This window comes from Hemiscyllium ocellatum (assembly GCF_020745735.1).
Source record: "Hemiscyllium ocellatum isolate sHemOce1 chromosome 27 unlocalized genomic scaffold, sHemOce1.pat.X.cur. SUPER_27_unloc_2, whole genome shotgun sequence".
Lineage (NCBI taxonomy): Eukaryota > Metazoa > Chordata > Chondrichthyes > Orectolobiformes > Hemiscylliidae > Hemiscyllium > Hemiscyllium ocellatum.
Genome location: NW_026867487.1, coordinates 3409991 through 3430940, shown reverse-complemented (window position 1 = coordinate 3430940; position 20950 = coordinate 3409991). Strand labels below are relative to the sequence as shown.

The following is a 20950-nucleotide window of genomic DNA, read 5'->3' as shown; positions in this document are numbered from 1 at the left end:
GTTCTCTCTCTCTGTCTCGTGCTCAAAGTGTGTCATGTATTTTCTCAGCAATTACAGGAAGCGCTTCAGTGGCAGTTTGAGCCGAAGTTAACTTGATTTCCTCAGTTTGAGGTTGAGCTAGTGACAGATAATTGCAGCTGCCCTGGATTCTACTCGAATTGCAATAGGTAGAGTCATATCTGAAGGCATCGTTTTTGTAGAGAGCTCAGACTGCTTCTCATCACTGTGAGTTCCAGAAAGCACAGTAATACACGGCAGTGTCAGTCACGTCCAGTCTGGCTATTTTCAAACTGGTGAATTTCTTCGAGGTCTGAAGATCTACAGAAAAGCGATCTGCAGCAAATTCCGCTTTGTACATGCTACCACTAGTATCTTTGCGCAGTACATATTCGGGCTGTGTGCCTGGATGCTGTCGATACCAGAATAGCACATAGCTACTCAATGTAGTGTCATAGGTACAGGTAATGTTCACCGCTTCTCCTTCTGTCCGAAGTTCTGAGGTAATTGACTGAGTGACAGAATCTGCATGACTCAGATCTGAAAGGGAGAACAAATATCAATGACTGCCAGGCATCACGTAAATATATAATTTATCATAGGAATGTGATAAGATTTTACATCACATTTACCTGTTAGGATGGGTCCCCACAATACACAGATACCGAGTAGCAACATTATCTCTATCCTCTGTGTAACACGGCAATCAGATATTTAAAGACACGTGTTCCAAAACCCCGCCTTCTGTGTGATGCTGTCGCTTCTGAGTGTTAATGCTGCCTGCTCTCTGTTCGGGTAAGGCTGACTCTCAATGCATTAATACATTCCGAGCTGAGTTGTAGTCACTGTTCATAAAATGGAGCAAAGGGAATTCCGACATATTGGTTTCCATCCATCATAACCAATACCACAGAATCCCATTCCCCTTACTCACAAGAATTTGTTCGTTTATTGTAATGCTTTCCAAGCGGCGCCAGTTGATGCTATTAACCAGTTAATTGCCTCAAATTTCCTTCGCTACCCCAAGGTCTCCGCACACATGTTAGTGTTGTAGCACCACAACTGCCCACAATCAAAGTCTAATCCCTCAAATCCCATAACCGGCATCACTGTTCTCAATCTCAACCTCACAAAGCAATACCTCTTTTATCGTTTTCACTGGACTACCCCGTTATTCTGGACGTATTCTGTTATTTCTTTGAACTCGAGCTCAGGATTATTACACTCCTTCTTTTGGATCCTCTCAGCATTCGTCACTGAGCTCATTTGCACTTCAGTTCAGACCACTATTTATCTATCTCACGAAAGACAGAGGCCTCACAGAAAAGGGCACTTTGTACGTCTGAGCACAATTATTGTAGGGTGTGTGTCTGTGTGGGTGTGTGTGTGTATGTCCCCAGCGTTTATATGCCCCCTTCCCTGATTTATCCGTGTGTGTGTGTGCGTGTGTGTGTTTCCCCAGGGTTTATATCACCCCTCCCTGATTTATCCCTGTGTGTGTGTGTGTGTGTGTGTGTTTCCCCAGGGTTTATATCCCCCTCTCCCTGGTTTATCCCCGTGTCTGTGTGTGTGTGTGTGTTTCCCCAGGGTTTATATTCCCCTCTCCCTGATTTATCCCTGTGTGTGTATGTGAGTGTGTGTGTGTGTGTGTTTCCACAGGGTTTATATCCCCATCTCCCTGATTTATCCCTGTGTGTGTGTGTGTGTGTGTGTGTGTGTGTGTTTCCCCAGGGTTTATATTCCCCTCTCCCTGATTTATCCCTGTGTGTGTATGTGAGTGTGTGTGTGTGTGTGTTTCCACAGGGTTTATATCCCCATCTCCCTGATTTATCCGTGTGTGTGTGTGTGTGTGTGTGTGTGTGTGTGTGTGTGTGTGTATACGTGGCTGAATTTGCTTATGCATGTTCAAAGTCAGATTGTAGATCAGGGAAAGATATACATTCTCCTGTGTCAGTTCTACTTCAGGCTTTCATTCCTATGTTTAGGAAATGTTCCTTAATTATCGATTTGTATATTACAGTTAGCAGGCCAGAGATGCATTTCCGCCACTGGATGATAAACTCTTCAGCGTAACTCACTAATTTAATACAAATTTAGATGAACTTATGAGAGGGATGGGTGTCAACTGAGGGATGACAGTCAAAATAGGTTTGACTTTGCGTCAGGAGGTTTGCATTTAAGTCACACCTTTTCTCGAGATGTGTAATGAATCCTTGGCAGAATAATGTGGAAAAGTGTGTTTTTGCTCCAGTGAGAGAGACTAGGACCAAAGTGAACAATCTTAGAATACATTGTCGCAACTTTAAAAGAGTTACTGGGGGAAACGTCCTAACTCAGAGTGAAATGAGTGTGGAATTGCTTTACCACAGAATCTGAGTTACTATGTACTTTTAAAGCTTAGATGAGCACATTTATTAGCAGTAACACAATTATGTATTACGCAGGCTAGGTAAGAATGGTGAATGCTGATCATCAGATCATCAATCATTGCATCGATTGATGGTACTTTATCAATTCGTTAAGTTAGAGGAGAAAGTGAGGACTGCAGATGCTGGAGATCAGAGCTGAAAATGCGTTGCTGGAAAAGCGCAGCAGGTCAGGCAGCATCCAAGGAATAGGAGATTCGACGTTTAAGAAGGGCTTATGCCCGAAACGTCGAATCTCCTATTCCTTGGATGCTGCCTGACTTGCTGCGCTTTTCCAGCAACACATTTTCAGCAATTAGTTAAGTAGCTTATTTCTGCTTCTGTGACTCATGTTCTTAAATTAAAATAATTAAATAATTATTAAACTCAGTAAATTATAGAGTAGGCCTGTGGACATGAACCTTTCAGCAGTGATGTGTTAAAATTAGTTATACATTAGGAAATACCTCATCTTTTCATAAGATATTAAAGCAGGATTAACCCGTTTTGCCCATGGAGTCTGCTCCATGATTCAATCATGACTGATCTGCTCGTCATCTCCATTTTCCTGCCTACTTGTCATAACTCTTCAAAACATTACCAATTAAAAATCTATCTAACTCCTCCTTAAATTTACTTACCATTCCAACATCCATAGCACTTTGTGGTAGCAAGTTCCACAGGTTCACAACTCTTTCACAGAAGCCGTTTTTCCTCAACTCTGTTTAAAATCTGCAACCCCGTGTATGAAGAAACTGGATACGGCATACAACTCACACGACAGCATATTGTTCGGTGTGAAGTTCTATTCTGTCTCTGTGCACGCTCAATCTGTACTTAGTTTTCCCAGCAGTTTAGGGACACAGTTCAGTGACAATTGTTTTTTTTCCCAAGAATTCTGATGGAATAACTTCCATCCATGATAATTAGCACTTCATAGCCTTATACCGAATACTCAGCTCATCCCTTTTTCCCAAATTTCGCAACTGAGGAAATTTCATGTCGTTAACGAATTCAGAGGTTCCCCAAATTACCAGCGCCATTCCCAAAATGTCCACCACCCCTGTAATCCCTATCCCCTCACAAATTATACTCTCTCAAATTACAATCCCTCAAAATACCTCCCACCTCACTAAACCCATTTGCAAGCGTATTCAGTGGGATCTCTCATATCACCTTTACACTTCTTTATGCCGGTCCTCTGTTGCTGTGTCTCTGTACTCAGCCGAAAATTATCTGTCACCCCTTTTTGGATCCTCTCAGAATTCTTCACCAAGTTCAGCCTCACATTGGTTTCGGTTTCTCGGGGGGTGATGTTGTCTGTATCACTAAGCACAGAGCTCTCAGAAACATACCCCGTTTAATGTATGAATGATGTCACAATAACTGGTTAGGTTGCAGTACTCTCAGTGGGTGGGGATATGTGTTTTTGTGGGTGTGTGTCCAAATGTTTGTCTATGTTTGTATAGTCTTCTGTGTGTGTGTGTGTGAGAGAGAGAGAGAGAAAGAGAGAGAGAGAGTGTGTGAATGACTGTGTTTGTGTGTGTGTAGCTGTGCACTCCAATCGAAGTCTTAATGTATGCATCTGTATGTCTGCATGAATATTCAGGTGACCATTGTTGGTATATGCGTGTGTGTTCTGCCATGTTCTTGCAACTTAATGCAGAGAATTGTTTTTCCCATGTGCGCGGATGTAGAATCGAATTTGGTTATGTTGTCACGTGATCTAACGGCAGGAATACATTGAAAGGTTTGCAAAGTTGCTTTCAACCAGTCTAATCTCTGATATAGATCCTTAATTTTTAAACAAAACAAGCACCAAGGATACAAAAAACAGGGTTTTTTTTATAAATAACAAAAGCAGAAATACAACAGAAAAGAGAGCCAAGAAGAAAATGGGAAGCGTCAATATCTATAAGCCTTCCCTTCATAAAGGTGACCTGATCATCGTAAGGTAATTGGGACTTTCTCCCCGAAGCAGAGATTTTCCTGAACATCCAAACACCTCATCTACTGTGCCCGTTGCTCTCGATGTGGTCTCTTCAGTATTAGTGACACAGGATGCCAAATCGTCAAACATATCAGGGAACATCTCTGGAACACACGCACCAAACAACCTCACCACCCTATAGCTGACCACTTCAACTCACCCTCCCGCTCTACCAAGGACATTCAAGTCCTTGGCCTCCTCCACCGCCAAATCCAGGTCAGCTGACGACTGGAGGAAGGACACCTTATCTTGAAACTTGGGACCCTACAACCATATGGCATCAACGTCGATTTCAACAATTTCCTTATCTCCCCTCTAACCACTGTATTGCATATCCAACTCAGTAATGCAGCACAATCCTCTTGAAACGTCCTTTCAGTCTATCTTCGCTTTACCACCTGTCCGCTCCATCTTCCACTCCGAGCTATCAACTTAACCCCCACCTGCATCCACCTACCGCCTTCCCAGCTACATTTCCATATCCCCACCCTCTGATGTACCTCTCAGATCCTGTTAAAATACGTTCAGGCTTTGATCATAGCACCAATCTAGCCATTAAAGGCCATTCCCCGAACTTTGTCGGTTCCAGTATATGTAGTGGCTGCCCCAGATCGAACCCAGTGATTTTACAGGTCAGTCTCAATGCTTAGCTCCGTCTCCCCATCTTTTCCTTTCGCTTGGTCGACACTACTCAGAATGGACATCTGGTGAAGTAAGCCAAAATTCATTACATTGCGGTGAGTCCAAGCTGTGTAACTCGACCAAGCCTGCCCACCCAGCAAACATGAAAACACGTTAAAATTGGGATAAAATAAAAATAATTGAACCTTACACACTGGAGAGGAATGCAAGAAGGACAGGAAGAGGTCTCAGTGACACCATGCTTCCTGATGCTGTATTAACTGAGACAGTCCACCCTGCGGTTGGTCATTGACAAAACAGTTTGGCATATATCTGGACTCTGATCTTCAGTCATGAATAGGCAGAAGATGACATGAGGTATCCATTTCCTGCGATTAATATCTAATATAAATATGCAGGGTTATTCCCATGCCTAGTAGCCTGTGAGTCAATACCGTCTCATTGTCAATGTTGGAGAATTGACAAATACTGTGACTCAACATATCTACTTTACTCGTTACATCTGAACAAAAATGCAGGTTGTCAAGCCTGGTTTGTCTGCTATAAAACAATGTCGGTTTTCTCAAACCCCATTAATTCTTCCCAAATATTGTTATCCATGTCTCTCTGTTTTCCTCTCTATCCTTTTTTTTAATGTTAGACTTTCGCTCTGTTTTGGACAATGATTTTTCACGGTCATGGACAAGAGAGGATACTCTTGTCTCTCACATTCAGACAAGTATAGAACATAGAACATAGAAAAATCCAGCGCAGTACAGGCCCTTCGGCCCTCGATGTTGCGCCGACCATAGCCTACCTAACCTATATTAGCCCAATAACCTCCATATGCTTATTCAATGCCCGCTTAAATGACCATAAAGAGGGAGAGTCCACCACTGCTACTGGCAGGACATTCCATGAACTCACAACCCGCTGAGTAAACAATCTGCCCCTAACATCTGTCCTATCCCTTCCACCCCTTAATTTAAAGCTGTGTCCCCTAGTAACACCTGACTCCATTAGCGGAAAAAGGTTCACACTGTCAACCCTATCTAAACCCCTAATCATCTTATACTTATGCATCTTTTCATTTAATGCAGCATTGTGAGACTGATCATGATACAGAAACATTTCCCGGGTTCCTCACCCTACAGCTCTTAGATTGTTAAACTAAAAACTAAAACGTTTTGGGCAGAGAAACCATGAAGCGATTTCTGGCAAATGCAGCACTGTCACTGAAGACATCCACAATGCAGATAAGAACATCCTGATGGCCAAGTCTGAGCAGCACCCAGTGCCAGGGTAGGCAGGCACTCATATCCGCTGTGTAGAAGCAGGTGAGGGGGTTACACTGTCTCCAATCCTAGCAGTCATCTCATGCTCCAGCTGGTGACTGAGCGATTCAGACAGACTCACTGAAATGTCCTTTCTTGTGCAGGAATGGAGAACGATCAGGAGAGGATGCAATTCAATCACGTTGAAGAAGCGACTGAATCAATGTAAGAAACTGGTAATTTTTTTTTATTAGCACATTCACTGTCATCTTCCAGTCATTTTTATTCTCACAGAGCGACAGGCTGCCACTTCTGAAATGATATTAGACACCTAATGCAACGCTCCAGATGAATGTTTACAATCTTTTTGTAAATGTTTACAATAAGACACCAAAAAGGGCAGAACGACACATCGCAGAAAGTGTACACGTATATTGAAAAACAAAGGTAGAGGTCAATAAGTAAATATGTACAAGTCAAGATTCAACGAACATGGAGGCATATGCATAATCAGCTTTTACACTGGAATGAACATTTAGAAACCATAGGTGATCCAGGCCTTTGTCCTTTTGGTTAGTGTCTGGATTACGTAAGAAAACCACACTTCCTGTTCTGGCCTGTTGCGTCATATAAAATGTTCAGACACTGTTTATTTCAGTGTTATATTCCTATCATGAGCACATGAAGATAGAGATGCGATTAATATTGAATATCTTCAATATGAATGCCATCATCCCAGATGTGTTGCACTTCAGATTCTCGTACAAAAACATCTTGTAATTTTTCAAGTTTTGCCATTTTTAGACAACATTATTACTTGATTAGTAAGCTATGCAGTTTATCATGAAATGTTGGGAGGTGAGCAAATACAATATTGGTACCACGTTCCAAACCAACGATGACATACATCGAGAAGATCAACAGCTACAGACAAATGGGGACGCCCTCAGCTGCACCTTCCCTGCCAAGTAACTCACTAATTTAATTGGAAATATATCATCTTTCCTTCAGTGTCATTTGGTGAAAATCCTGCCATTCTCTCTCTGAAAACGTCCCATGTATCTAAATACACAGCAAGTACGAAAGCAGCTTCAAAAGGCAGCTCACCACAGCCTTCTCCAGGTGTATTAGGGGTAAGCAAAAAACGCGACACCAGCCAGCAATGCCCATATCCCCTCAGGGAACAAATCACCCAGTAGTTTATGTCATCATTAGGTAATCAAGTTGAGAAATGTTCTCAAAATAAATATTGAGAATCTGAGACACTGTCAAGTGGTGTGAGGGTAATGTCAGGGTGCAAATGCATTTTTCTGTTTTTTACTGCCATAGACGCAAGCACAGGGGTGTGAAGAGACGGATTTTAAAAGGATATTTTGAGAAGAATCAGATTTAGTAAATATATACCGAGATGCCTCATGAGAATGAATGGCTAGCTTCCTCATTGGGAAAGACAATGTATTTCCAGGTAGCAGGATGCTTGTACCTGTGACTTCTCCCATTATTGCATCCACGTTGCAGAGTTCATGACAAAGAGCTGATCACGTGTCTTCTCTGGCAGGGGTGGCTGTGGAAGGCATCTCGAAAACAATCACTGCAGAACCACAAGTTTCTCAGCTTCTTGCAGAGGGACCGTTGTCGCAACAGGTGGGCGCCACAACATCTGAGAATCGCCGATGTCAGCGTGGCCAGAGCAGGGAGGAATCAGGCCAGCCTTCACTGCAGAAACACAGCGTTCTTACAATCAGAGAAATCAGAGGAACAGGTGCCGCCACGTACTTCTGAGCTTAGATGACCGTCGTGTTGCAACTCAGTTGGCAATCAGTCCAGGAACTACGGGCAGAGGGGATCTATAGAGACAAGCTCGTTATCTCAACATCAACAACTGTACAGAGGAGAAGCAATCATTAAGGGAAAGTGAATGTTGTGGAGCTTCCATGTGCAATGTGGAAATATTCCATGCTCCATAATTCGTGAGAATCTATTTTCTAAACAATGTATTCAGAGTTTTTTTTTCTGATACTCTCAGACTTAGTGGAGTCCAGAATCTTTATCTATTTGAACCAGATACAGTGACACTGCATTTGCACATCAGTAACACCTCAGAATTTCGCGTGTAACTCACATGGATTAATTCCATTCAGGATAATGAGGATAATCAATGCTAATTAAACGACTATTTTTATATTTGCATTTTTAAAATATACTTTATTCCCGCCTCCTTTTGAATATCTCCTCAGTTTATTCTTATGCATTGTTGGTACCAACGCAATGAGCAACAGTTCTCTGTAAAATCATAGGTACAAATGAGAGTCACTGCCTCTCCTTCAGTCAGAGCATCTGAGCAGAGCAACTGAGTGCCTGAATCCCAATGACTCTGGTCCGAAACTGACAACAGATATTAATGGCAAAGTATCAGGCTGGCATCAAGTAAACTTATGATTTCAAAAATGACTTTAAATTGTATTTCCTCCGCATTTACCAACTTAATAGGGGGGACAGCGCCTTTGCACGTCAGTATCCCCTCAAAATTTGAATTGTAACTTAGCTGCATTGATTCCACTCAGGGTAGTGAGGATAGTCAATATTTATTTCACCTTTATCTTTATCCCCTATTGACAGGAGGGCAGCACAGAAATAAGTAACAAACCATCTCCTTATCATGCATGAGCAAGCCAGAGCAGAAAATGAACATGGTACACTCCCACTCACACTCGAAACAAAAGCAAAGATCCGAAATCACTTAGACAACAGTTTAGTTAAACCCAGACAACAATAGTTGGATCAGTAATGAGAACTATCAATTGAAAATACAGCTGAAAAGAACACTCCTTAAATTGACATTACACGAACCGCAATGTCACTGTTCTTTTTTGCATTATAGGACCTCCAATTAAAGTAACATTGTCTACTTTACCGAGAGAAGCTAAATGAAGCTCCGATGAACGATAATGAGAGGTCAACACAAAGGCCGAAATCATCAAATTGGTGAACTTGTTTGAGGTCTGAAGTACTGCAGAATTGCGATCTTTTGCAAAGTCTGCTTCATTCTCGCCTCCTTCAGAATATCTCCTCACCATATTCACGGGCTGTGTGCCTGACTGCAATCGGTATCAGCATATTGAATAACAGCTCTCTGTAGAATAATTGCTACAACGTAGAGTCACTGTCCCTCCTTCTCTTCGAGCATCTGATTACAGTAACTGAGCGACTGAATCTCCATGCCTCACGTCTGAAATTAAAAACAGACATTAATTGCAAATTGTCAGGGTGGCATCAATTAAATTGTGGTTTAATAAAGGAATTTGAATTGTATTTCTTCCATATTTTCCGGTCTGACTTGTTGTTCACACGGCCCAGATGTTGAGTAACAACATTGTTTCTATCTTTGGTATTACAAAGCTGACGGATAGTTGAGGACACCCATCTAAACCTCCACCCCCAACATGCCGCTCACTGACTCGGGATGATCCCACATCATTTCAATTTTTCAGTCGTGATGTTAAGAACATGGGAGGTAGAGAGCCGTCTCTCAATGAATTGACTCTCTCCAATCTGAGTTGCAGCCATTGTTATTATAATAGGTCACTGAGCATTCTGAGACGAAGACTTTCTTCTATAAAAAGTAATTTCCCAGATTCCCAGAGCTCTTAAACACAAGGATATTTTGTGATAATCCAGCTAATGCATGCATTGAACTTAATCGCATTTGCCAGCCGAGTGATTTAAGCCCTTCTCATAAACCTTGTGGACCCACAAACCACCTGCTTTCAAAATGAAATCCCTCAAATCCAATCTACTGCATTACTGAACTCAATCCCATTCTTTATCCAGCAGTATCTCTGAAATTTTTTTTTTAGATTCCCATGTATTCTGGTCTTCCTCTGCTATATCTCTGTATTCGTGCTCAAGATCATGAAGCTTTTCCTTTTTGTTTTATTTATCACATCTTTCCTGAGTTGTGTTTCTCCTTCTTCTTCCACCTCTCCGGGTGTGGTTTGCTTCGTTTCACTGAACATAGAAGCCTTATGGAGCAGAACTAGTTTTACATTTCAATACTGTCACTGTTGCTGTCTTCGAAAGCAGCACGCCAAGTATTTGTGTCTGTGTGTCTGTAATTAACTTACATCAGGGTCTTGTTTATTTTTGTGTGTGTGCATATGACTGTTTGTGTGTCTATGTGTTTTGCGTGCTTGTATTCCCAGATGTCTGTGCTTATATGCTTGTGTTCATGTGGGTTTGATTTTGAACGTGTTTCCATGTATGCGTCTGCATTTGTACCTTTGGGTATGTGTGCACTTTTGTCTGTGTGTGTGCATTTTGTTTATGCGTTTTGCATCTGTGCATTCCGGTGTAAGTGATAGTGTGCAAGTGACTGCATGAATGTTTATTTGTGTTTATTAGCTTTCACATATTTACGGCTGAGTGTCTGTGTGTTCGCAGTTTCACTCTCTGTCCTGTCGAACAGAGTATCGGATTTTAAAGATGTTTAGAATAATTAAAAGTTTCATCCACAGCGTTACTTCACATTTCTAATGTCAATTCCAAATAAAATTCTCGTTGGTTGCAGATATGCATTGTCCAGAAGGATGATAATGAATGAAAAAACGAAAAAAGAACTATCTGTCTCTTTCCCTGCTTCTCCCCAAGTGTTCAACGTGACACAATGCTACCCTCTGCAGGTAGATATCTATTCGTTTACAAGCGGAAGATGATAACCATTTGAAATTCAGTCAGAGGGACGAAAGCTACATATAACCCCATTCAAACCCATCGTAGATCAAATTACAAAGACAGTCAATGTGTGGTCTTAGCTGCTCTCCAGGCATAGAGTCACAGAAATGTGCAGCATGGAAACAGATCATTCGGACCAACGCATCTATGCCGACCAGATATCACAACCCAATCTAATCCCACCTGCCAGCACCCGGCCCATATGCCTCCAAACCCTTCCTATCAATATACCCGTCCAGATGCCTTGCAAATGTTGCAATTGTACCATCCTCCTCTATTTCCTCTGGCAGCACATTCCATACACGTGCCATCTTCTGTGTGAAAATGTTGCCCCTTAGGTCTCTTTTATGTCTTTCCCCTCTCACCCTAAAGCTATGCCTTTTAGTTCTGGACTCCCCGACACCAGGGAAAAGACTTTGTCTACTCATCCTATCCATGCCCCTCATAATTTTGTAAACCTCTTTAAGGTCACCCCTCAACGTCCAACGCTCCAGGAAAACAGCCCCAGCCTGTTCAGCCAATCCCTATAGCTCAGATCCTCCAACTCTGGCAACATCCTTGTAAATCTTTTCTGATCCTTTTTAAGTTTCACAACATGTTTCCGATACGAAGGAGACCAGAATTCCACGCAATATTTCAACAGAGGCCTAACCAATGTCCTGTACAGCCGCAACATGACCTCCCAACTCCTGTATGCAACACTTCGACCAATAGAGGAAAGCGTACCTTCATCACTATCCTATCTACCTGCGACTCCATTTTCAAGGAGCTATGAACCTGCACTCAAGGTCTCTTTGTTCAGCAACACTCCCAAAGACCTTACCATTAAGTCTATAAGTCCTGCTAAGATTTGCTTTCCCAAAATGCAGCAACTCGCATTTATCAGAATTGAACTCCATCTGCCACTTCTCTGCCCATTGGACCATCTGGTCCAGATCCTGTTGTAATTTGAGGTAACCCTCTTCGCTGTCCACTACACCTCCAATTTTACTGTCATCTGCAAACTGACTAACTGTACCTCTTATGTTCGCATCCAAATCATTTATGTAAATGACAAAAAGTAGAGGGCCCAGCACTGATCCTTATGGCACTCCACTGGTCACAGGCCTCCACTCTGAAAAACAACCCTCCACCACCACCCTCTGTCTTCTACCCTTGAGCTAGTTCTGTATCCAAATGTCTAGTTCTCCCTGTATTCCATGAGATCTAACCTTGCTAATCAGTCTCCCACAGGGAACCTTGTCGAAAGTCTTACTGAAGTACATATACATCACATCTACTGCTCTGCCCTCATCAATGTTCTTTTTTACTTCTACAAAAAACTCAATCAAGTATGTCAGACATGATTTCTCACGCACAAAGCCATGTTGACTCTCCTGAATCAATCCAGGCCTTTCCAAATACATGTACATCCTTTCCCTCAGGTTTCCCTCCAACAACTTTCCCACCACCGAGGTCAGGTTCACCGGTCTATAGTTCCCTGGCTTGTCGTTACTGCTCTTTTTAAACAGTGGCACCACGTTAGCCAACCTCCAGTCTTCCGGCACCTCACCTGTGACTATTGATGATACAAATATCTCAGCAAGAGGCCCAGCAATCACTTCTCTAGCTTCCCACGGAGTTCTCTGGTACACCTGATCAGGTCCTGGGGATTTATCCACATTTACACGTTCCAAGACATCCAGCACTTCCTCTTCCACTCACATGTCAAGTTGAAGTTAATAAATTTGCTCGTCATACTTTTTCTCTGTTTTTCTATGCTTGAATGTCTTCAGTTCTGAAACATGCTTTCCACATCTCCCATGCCTTTAGACAGGAGTGATTTTTTTTGAGCGGGTGCTTTCGGTCAAAGGGTGTTTCTGGATCAGGAATGGTATGCACACGCTCGACAGATCTCACAACGTTAATGAGGTGTGTCCTGAACACAGACTAAAGTTTAGAAACTCGCAAACTTCAACTATCTCGCTCCAGCTGTTAGACATCATTCAATTCTTGATTTATTCGTAACAATTAGCAGGTCAGCGATACATTTCAAAATATGCACTCTAATGTGCGCAGCCCGTCCCAGGAAAACAGCACTAACGTGGCACAAAATGAAATGAGGTCATTCCAAAGCGGGAGTTCTGAAGAGAAATGAGGGAAAAGTAAACATATTTTGTGTTCAAAACGATCAGAATCATTCTTCCATCTGCAGGCGGGATGAATTGGCAAGGGGACAGTCTAGTGGTTCTCTTACTTTTGAGTCTGGAGACCCAACATGCTCTGAGTGCTTGAAGTGAAGACTTGGCAGCGCAGAGGTAGAAATTTTGCTGTCGCCAATGGGGATGTTTCTGTATTGAAGGCATAGTATCTGTATATGGACCCACGTATTTCAGAAACAGATCAGGAGGAGTATCTTTTTCTCAGATGGCAAAAAATCTGTGGAATTATTTACCTCAGATGTCAGATTGTTCTACGTAATTGATGCTGCAATACAGTGTTTTTTTTTCTGAGGAAGACAATCAAGGCTTCTGAATAATAGGCAGAAATGTGGAGTTCAAAATTATCAGCTGTGATATCTTCGAAATTTGGATTCATCTCGATGGACTGAATGGCCTATTTTTTGTTCCATGTCTTCGATTCTGAAGGTCTTACGACTGCAGCCAGAAGACAATGAAGGCTCATGTTTCTGCCCTTCGTATAATTCGTTGTTAAGATCTGGCATACACAAATTACTGTTAGAAAGGGAAGTTAAGCGCAGTTTAATAAAAGTAAACAGATGAGCATGTACTTATACATGATGTACCAGTTCTGTGAAAGCAGGATTGGGCAGGGTATTCTTGAGCGGGAACAGAATAAGTCATCAGAGATATGAAAGGAAACATGGCCCCCTTTTTCACTTTAAAGCGTTCTGAATCGCTTTTCTAAAATCAATGGTGGGTCTATCCGTGCTTTGAGAATCAGCAGAGATACTTCATTTCCTCTCGTGGGTTTTTGTACAGGCATGGATTTGATCTGCTTCACTGTGCCCCTGCACAATAATATATTGCGCTGTCTGATATTCTCAATGTCTTGATAGTCAAAGAGAAGATGTTGTTTGATAAATCTTTGGCAGCAGTAACTCGTCCTGTCACCTCGGGATTATAATCCTTGCTGCTTTCGCTGTAGTAATAAACAAGCCATTGCAGGCCATTCCCAGGGCGTTTAACGTACCAGTACATATTGTAGCTACTCAGATCGAATCCGCTGGTTGCACAGGTCAGTGTCAGAGATTGCCCAGAGATAACTGACACTGCCTGTTGCTGAGTCAACGTTACCACCGATTCGGCACCTAGTAAAGCAAAATGACATTCATTAAACCAGTGTGATTTGGCGTTGTGTATTTTTCCCCAGCGAGTGAATGAACAGAGGTAACGAAAATGGTTAAAAGTTTGGAGAAAAGGGAATGGGATATACGCACTGCATAAGAACTGAAGAATCAGAACCACAGATACCAGTGACATCCTCCTTCTTGAATCTCTGTTAAAGGGGGTAGTCTGTCCTCCAGTCACGCATAGACAACGCAGTTTGGCAGATTGTTGGCTTCTCACCTTCCCTCACAGGCATTTATGAATACGCAGAACTGAGGGCGGGTTTGATGGCACAGTCATTGGTCGCCTGATAGCGATGTCTGAGGTAAACAATGCAAGTTTCTTCCCATCAGTAGGGGGCTCTGCAACAGCAATGTCTCAGTATCAACGCTGTGTGAAGAATTGAGCACACTATTTGTCAAAAACGGAAAGGGTTTCTGTCTCAAACCACACATTGGGCCAGTTTGGGGACTGCAGATTGCCTCAGTATGAGGCCAAATCTGCGAATATCTAATGGGATTACAGAGGTGCTTCACACTGAGATGACAGAGTGTTTCAACATAGAAATCATGAAGATGATCAGTTCAGGGTTTACAGCGGCACTCTTTATTTGACTTACCGAGCTGCTCTGTGCTGGAATTTTAGATGGGGCAATGTGAGGATGACAATTGTCAGAGTGGGGAGAGGCATTTAGTGTCTGGCTTGCACAGTCAATAGCTTGGGAATGACAGGCTTGGTCAACGTGGGGATTTTAGAAGGAGTCAGTGTGGAGATTTGATTTCTTGTCATATCCACCTCAGAACAGTCAAAAATGTTGTTTGTGAGCAGAACAGGCAGACATTGTAAGCACGGGCATTGGGAGCATACGATAAAAGAAAGAATTGAACAGCGTAAGGCACGCAGGTAACAAGGCATACAGGTGACACAAAATCAAATGAAGTTATTCGAAGGCAGGAGATCTGAAAAGAAATGAGGGAAAAGTAAACATGTTTTGTTTTCAAGACCATCAGGATCATTCTTCCATTAGCAGGCGGGATGAATTGGCAATGAGACAGTTTGGTAGTTCTCTTACTTTTGAGACTGGAGACCCAACATGTTCTTAAGGTTTGAAATGAAGACTTGGCAGCGCAGAGGCAGAAATTTTGCTACCTCCAATGGGGATGTGTCTGTATCGAAGTCATAATCTGAAACAGATCAGGAGGAATATCTTTGCTCGGACGGCAAAAAGTCGGAGGAATTATTTACCACTGATGTCAGGTCGTAATACATAATCAATGCTGCAATAAAGTGTTTTTATGAGGAAGACAATAAAGGATTCTGAAAAATAGGCAGGAATGTGGAGTTCAAAATTATCAGATCAGCTGTGATGTCTTCGAAATTTGGAATCATCTCGTTGGATCGAATGGCCTATTTCTTCTTCTTTGACTTCGATTTTGAAGGTCTTACGACTGTGACCAGAAGACAATGTAGGTTCATGTTTCTGCCCTTCATGCAATTAGTTGTCAAGATCTGGCATACACGAGGAAATTACTGTTAGAAGGGGAAGTTAAGCAATGCTAAATAAAAATAAGCAGATGAACATGTACGTGTACATGATGTTGATACTACCAATTCTGTGAAAGTAGATGTGGGCAGGATATTCTTGAGCAGTACCAGCATTAGCCAGCAGAGAAATGAAGGGTAAAATGCCCCACTTTTTCAATTAAAAGTGTTCTGAATCGCTGATCTGTCGTCAATGATGGGTTTGTTCGTGCTTTCAGGACCAGCGGAAATACTTCATTTCCTCTCGTGGGTTTTTGTACCGGTATGGATTTGATCTGTTTCACTGTGCCCCTGCACAATAATATATTGCACTGTCTAATATTCTCAATGTCTTGATATTCAAAGAGAAGGTGTTGTTTGATAGATCTTTGGCAGCAGTAACTCGTCCTGTCACCTCGGGATTATAATTCTTGCTGCTTTCACTGTAGTAATAAACAAGCCATTGCAGACCATTCCCAGGGCGTTCAACGTACCAGAACATACTGTAGCTACTCAGATCGAACCCGCTGGTTGTACAGGTCAGTCTCAGAGATTGCCCAGGGATCGCTGACCCTGACTCTGACTGACTCAACATCACCTCCGACTCGGTACCTAGTGAAGGAAAATGGCATTCATTAAACCAATGTGACCCAGAGTTGTGTACTTTTTCCCGGCGAGTGAATTAACAGAGGAAACGAAAACCGTTAAAATCTTGAAGAGAAGGGAATGGGAAGTACGCACTGGATATGAACACAACAATCAGAAACATAGATATGAGTGACATCATCCTTCCTGAGTCTATGTTAAAGGAGCTAGTCTGTCCTCCAGTTAACTTAGACAATGCAATTTGGCGGATTATTGGATACTTATCGTCCCTCACAGGCGTTTATACATTAACAGAAGGGAGGGCGGGTGTGATGACACAGTTATTGGTCGCCTGATGTCGACATCTGATGTAAATAATACAAGTTTCTTCCCGTCAGTAGGGGGCTCTGCAACAACATCGTCTCAGTGTCAATGCTGTGTGAAGAATTAAGCACACTATTTGCCAAAAAGAGAAAAGGATTCCGTCTCAACGTACACATAGGGTCAGATTTGGGAATACACAGCGCCTCGGTATGAGGACAAATCAGCATGTGTCTATGGGGATTACAGAGGTGTCCGACACTGAGATGACAGTGTGTGTCAACATAGGAATCACGAAGATGATCAGTTAGGAGTTTCCAGCGTCACTCGTTATTTGAATTACAGAGCTGGACGTGTGGGAATTTTAGATGGGGCAGTGTGAGGGTGACAGATTATCAGAGTGGAGAGAGGTATTCAGTGTCTGGCTTGCACAGTCATTATCGTGAGAATGACAGATTTAGTCAATGTGGGGATTTTAGGAGTCAGTGTGGAGATTTGATTTGATGTGATCTGATTTATTGTCATATGTACCTATGTACAGTCAACAACATTATTTGTGAGCAGTACAGGCAGACATTGTAAGCAAGCACATACAGAGCATACGGTGAAAAAAGGACTTGGACAGAGTAAGGCATACAGGTAACAAGGCATATGGCATACGCTCTTCAATATCAGCGTGAACAAGATCAGCATTATTTGAATGTAGAAAGTCCGTTCATCAGTCTAACAACGGCAGGGAAGAAGCTGTTCTTGAACCTGCTGGTGGGTGTGTTCAATCTTCTGTATCTTCAGTCTGACGGTTGAGGTTGTAGGAGAACGTTACTGGAGTGGATGCAACTTCGATACTGTTGGCAGCCTTTATGCGGTTACGAGATGTGCACATGAGTTTTATGGATAGGACGTCGGCGTCCATGCTGGTCTAGGTTGTGCACACGACCTTGCGATTGTAACGGGGTCTGCAGAGCAGTTACTGGGTCAGACTGTTATGCAAACTAGACGGTATGGCTTGCATGGTGCATCTGTAAAAGTTGACGAGAGTCATTATGGATATGCCAGATTTCCTGAGCTGCCTGAGGAAGAAGAGGCTTTGTTGTGTTTTACCAATTGTCGCATCAACATGAGAAGTCCAGGATAGATTTCCGTTTATTGTCACTCCTAGTAAATTGACACTCTCAACTCTGTCAACTGCCTTTCCATTAATGAAGATAGGGGCGTGTTCTCCTCCTTTCCTCTTGAAGTCAATGGTCATTTCTTCAGTTTTGTGGACATTGAGACAAAGGCTGTTACCATTGCACCACGTCGCCAAACCCTCTTTCCCCTTTCTGAAGTCTGATTCACAGTTGTTTAACATCGGTCCTACCCGTGGTGTCGTCAGCAAATCTGTCGATGGTATCTCTTCAGGATTTGGCAATACATTAGTGGGTGCACAGGGATTACAGTAGGAGGCTGAAAATGCATCCATCGGGGGAGAGGGGCTCCAATGTTAAGTATCATCTTGGAGGTGGTGCAGTTGTCGATCTTCATTAATTGCATTCTATGGGCCAGCTAAGGATCCAGTTGCAGTGCGTGGAGCTGAGACCCGAGACTCTGAGTTTTTAGATCAGTCTAGAGAGGATAATGGTGTTGAAGACGAATCTGTAATCAAAAGCAGTATTTTGGATTAGTGGTGCTGAAAGAGCACAGCAGTTCATGCAACATCCAACGAAGAGCCCGGATGCTACCTGAACTGCTGTGCTCTTCCATCACCACTAATCCAAAATCTAGTTTCCAGCATATGCGGTCATTGTTTTTACCATCAAGAAGTAGTAGTCTGATTTGACAGGTTTGTCACGGAGACTGCCACAGTACCTCCATTACTGCCTCTCATTGAGATTTCAATACTCCTTCAAAAGGTCATCAACACCCACAGCTACATGGACTACACCTCCTTCCCGTAAAAACGCTATCCCTCATTCCTAATTCGTCTGCCTACACTGCATCTGATCCAAGAAGACCAGCTCCACCACAAAACACACCAAAAGGCCTCCATCTTCAAAAACTGCAATTTCCCCTCACACATGGTGGATGATGCTTTCCAGCACATCTCATCCACTTCCCGCAACTCCGCCCTCAAACACCACCCCTCCAACCGCAGAAGGACAGAACCCCCAGTCCTCAGCTTCCATCCCACCAATTTCCGAATACATTGCATCATCCTCCGCCAGTTCTGCCACCTACAAACAGACACCACCACGGGAGACATGTTTCCCTCCCCAACCCTATCTGTGTTCCACAAAGACCATTCCCTCCACGACGTCCTTGTCAGGTCCATACCCCCAACCTATGCACCCTTCCCTTCCGGCACCTTACCCTGCCACCACAAGAATTACAAACCTTTGTGAACACACCACACCTCTAATCAGGCCAAGGCACCAAAGGAGCATTCCACATCCATCACAATTTTATCTGCACTTCCACACGTCATTTACTGTATCTGTTCCTCCCGATGTGGTCTCCTCCGCATTGGGGAGACAGGACGCCCACTTGCAGAGTACTTAAGAGAACATCTCTGGCACACCCGCACCAACTAACCAACCTCATGCCCCCGTGGCCGAACACTTCAACTGCACCTCCCACTGCGCCAAAGACATGCAGGTCCAGGGAATCCTCCATCACTACACCCTAACCACCCAACGGTAGGAGAAAGAACGCCTCATCCTCAGCCCTGGGACCCTCCAACCACTCAGCATCAATGAGGACTTCACTGGTTTCTTCATTTGCCCTCCCCCAACTATATCCCAGTTCCAAATTTCCAACTCAGCACTGCCTTCAGCACGGACGAGTTAGACTAAAGGGTTTGTTTCTGTGCTGTCCATCTGTACGATTCTATAATTCAATGATGTGACCAAGATGGAGCGACCCACCACTGCCCATCAGTAGCCCCTAATAATCTCACGTGTAACTCATTTGTGTTGATTCTATTGAGGAAAATGAGTGTAATCCATTGTAATCGTGCCACTATCTTCATGTTCAATTGACAGGAGTACAACACCAAAATAAGCAACCGGTCTGCTATTTATTGTAGATTTTATCTTTCCACTCACAGATTATCCGACAAGCAAAGCCCCGTGACCACTTATTCATTACTTTAGTTAAATCTAGTGAATAAAAGTTGTATAAGGAACGAGAGAAACCACTGTAAAAGTGAAGCCGAGAAGAAGACAAAATTAAAGAGATTAAAGAAGTCGTCATACGTTTTTTTTTTCTCCTTTTCTATAATGGTATCTGTGGCTGACTTCATTGAGGAGAATCCAAACGAAAGAGACAATATAGCTGTAGCTCAGTCTAAGGATGGAGCGACATCTACAAAGGAAGATGAAGACGACATTATGTGCGCAAAGACGTACATAGAGTTTTATTAATGTTTTGGCATTGATACAGGAGAAACAACAGGAGGCCAAGGTTGATATGAAGCAAGTTTTTTTCTAATTGATCCATGTTGTTGGATGTGGGCATCGCTAGCTCAACAGTATTTATTGCCCATCCATGGATGCCCTGGAGAAGCTGGTGATGAACTGCCTTCTTAAACTGCTGCAGTCCACCACTGTGGATTGACCCACACTGCATTAGGGAGGAAATTCCAGGATTTTGACCAGAGGCAGTGAAGGAAAGGCGATACATTTCCAAGTCAGAATAGTGAGTGACTTGGAGTGGAACTTGAAGCTGGCGGAGACTGCACCTATCTGCTGCCTTTGTCTTTCTAGATGGAAGCGGTCATGAGTTTGCAAGATGCTGTCTGTGAATCCTTGGTTAATCCTGCAGTCCATCTTGCCGATAGTGCACACTCCTGCTATTGAGCTACTGAGTGCTTGAGGGAATGGACGTTTGTGAATGCAGTGCCTATCAAACAGGCTGCTTTTCCCTGGGTGGTGTCAAGCTTCTTGAATATTGTTGGCGCTGCACCCGTCCAGGAAAGTAAAAAGTGTTCCATCACACTCTTGACTTGTGCTTTGCATATGCTGGACGGCATTAGGGGTGTCAGGAAGTGACTTACTCAGCGGAATATCCGTAGCCTCTGACCTGATTTTGCAGCCACTGGCTTCATGTGGCGAGTACAGTTGAGTTTCTGGTCAATGGGAATGCTCAGGATGTTTGCATTGGGCGATTAAGTGATCACAACACTATTAAATATAATGG

At 43.0% G+C, this 20950-nt stretch overlaps 1 gene segment (V, D, J or C); it reads right to left on the bottom strand.

Annotated features, from left to right (window-relative positions):
* Positions 1 to 220: 220 nt before the first annotated feature.
* Positions 221 to 675, bottom strand: LOC132807665 (T cell receptor alpha variable 38-1-like). The segment is given in 2 exon segments: positions 221 to 537; positions 630 to 675. Coding segments are annotated over 2 exon segments (363 nt in total).
* Between the last annotated feature and the right edge of the window lie 20275 nt (positions 676 to 20950).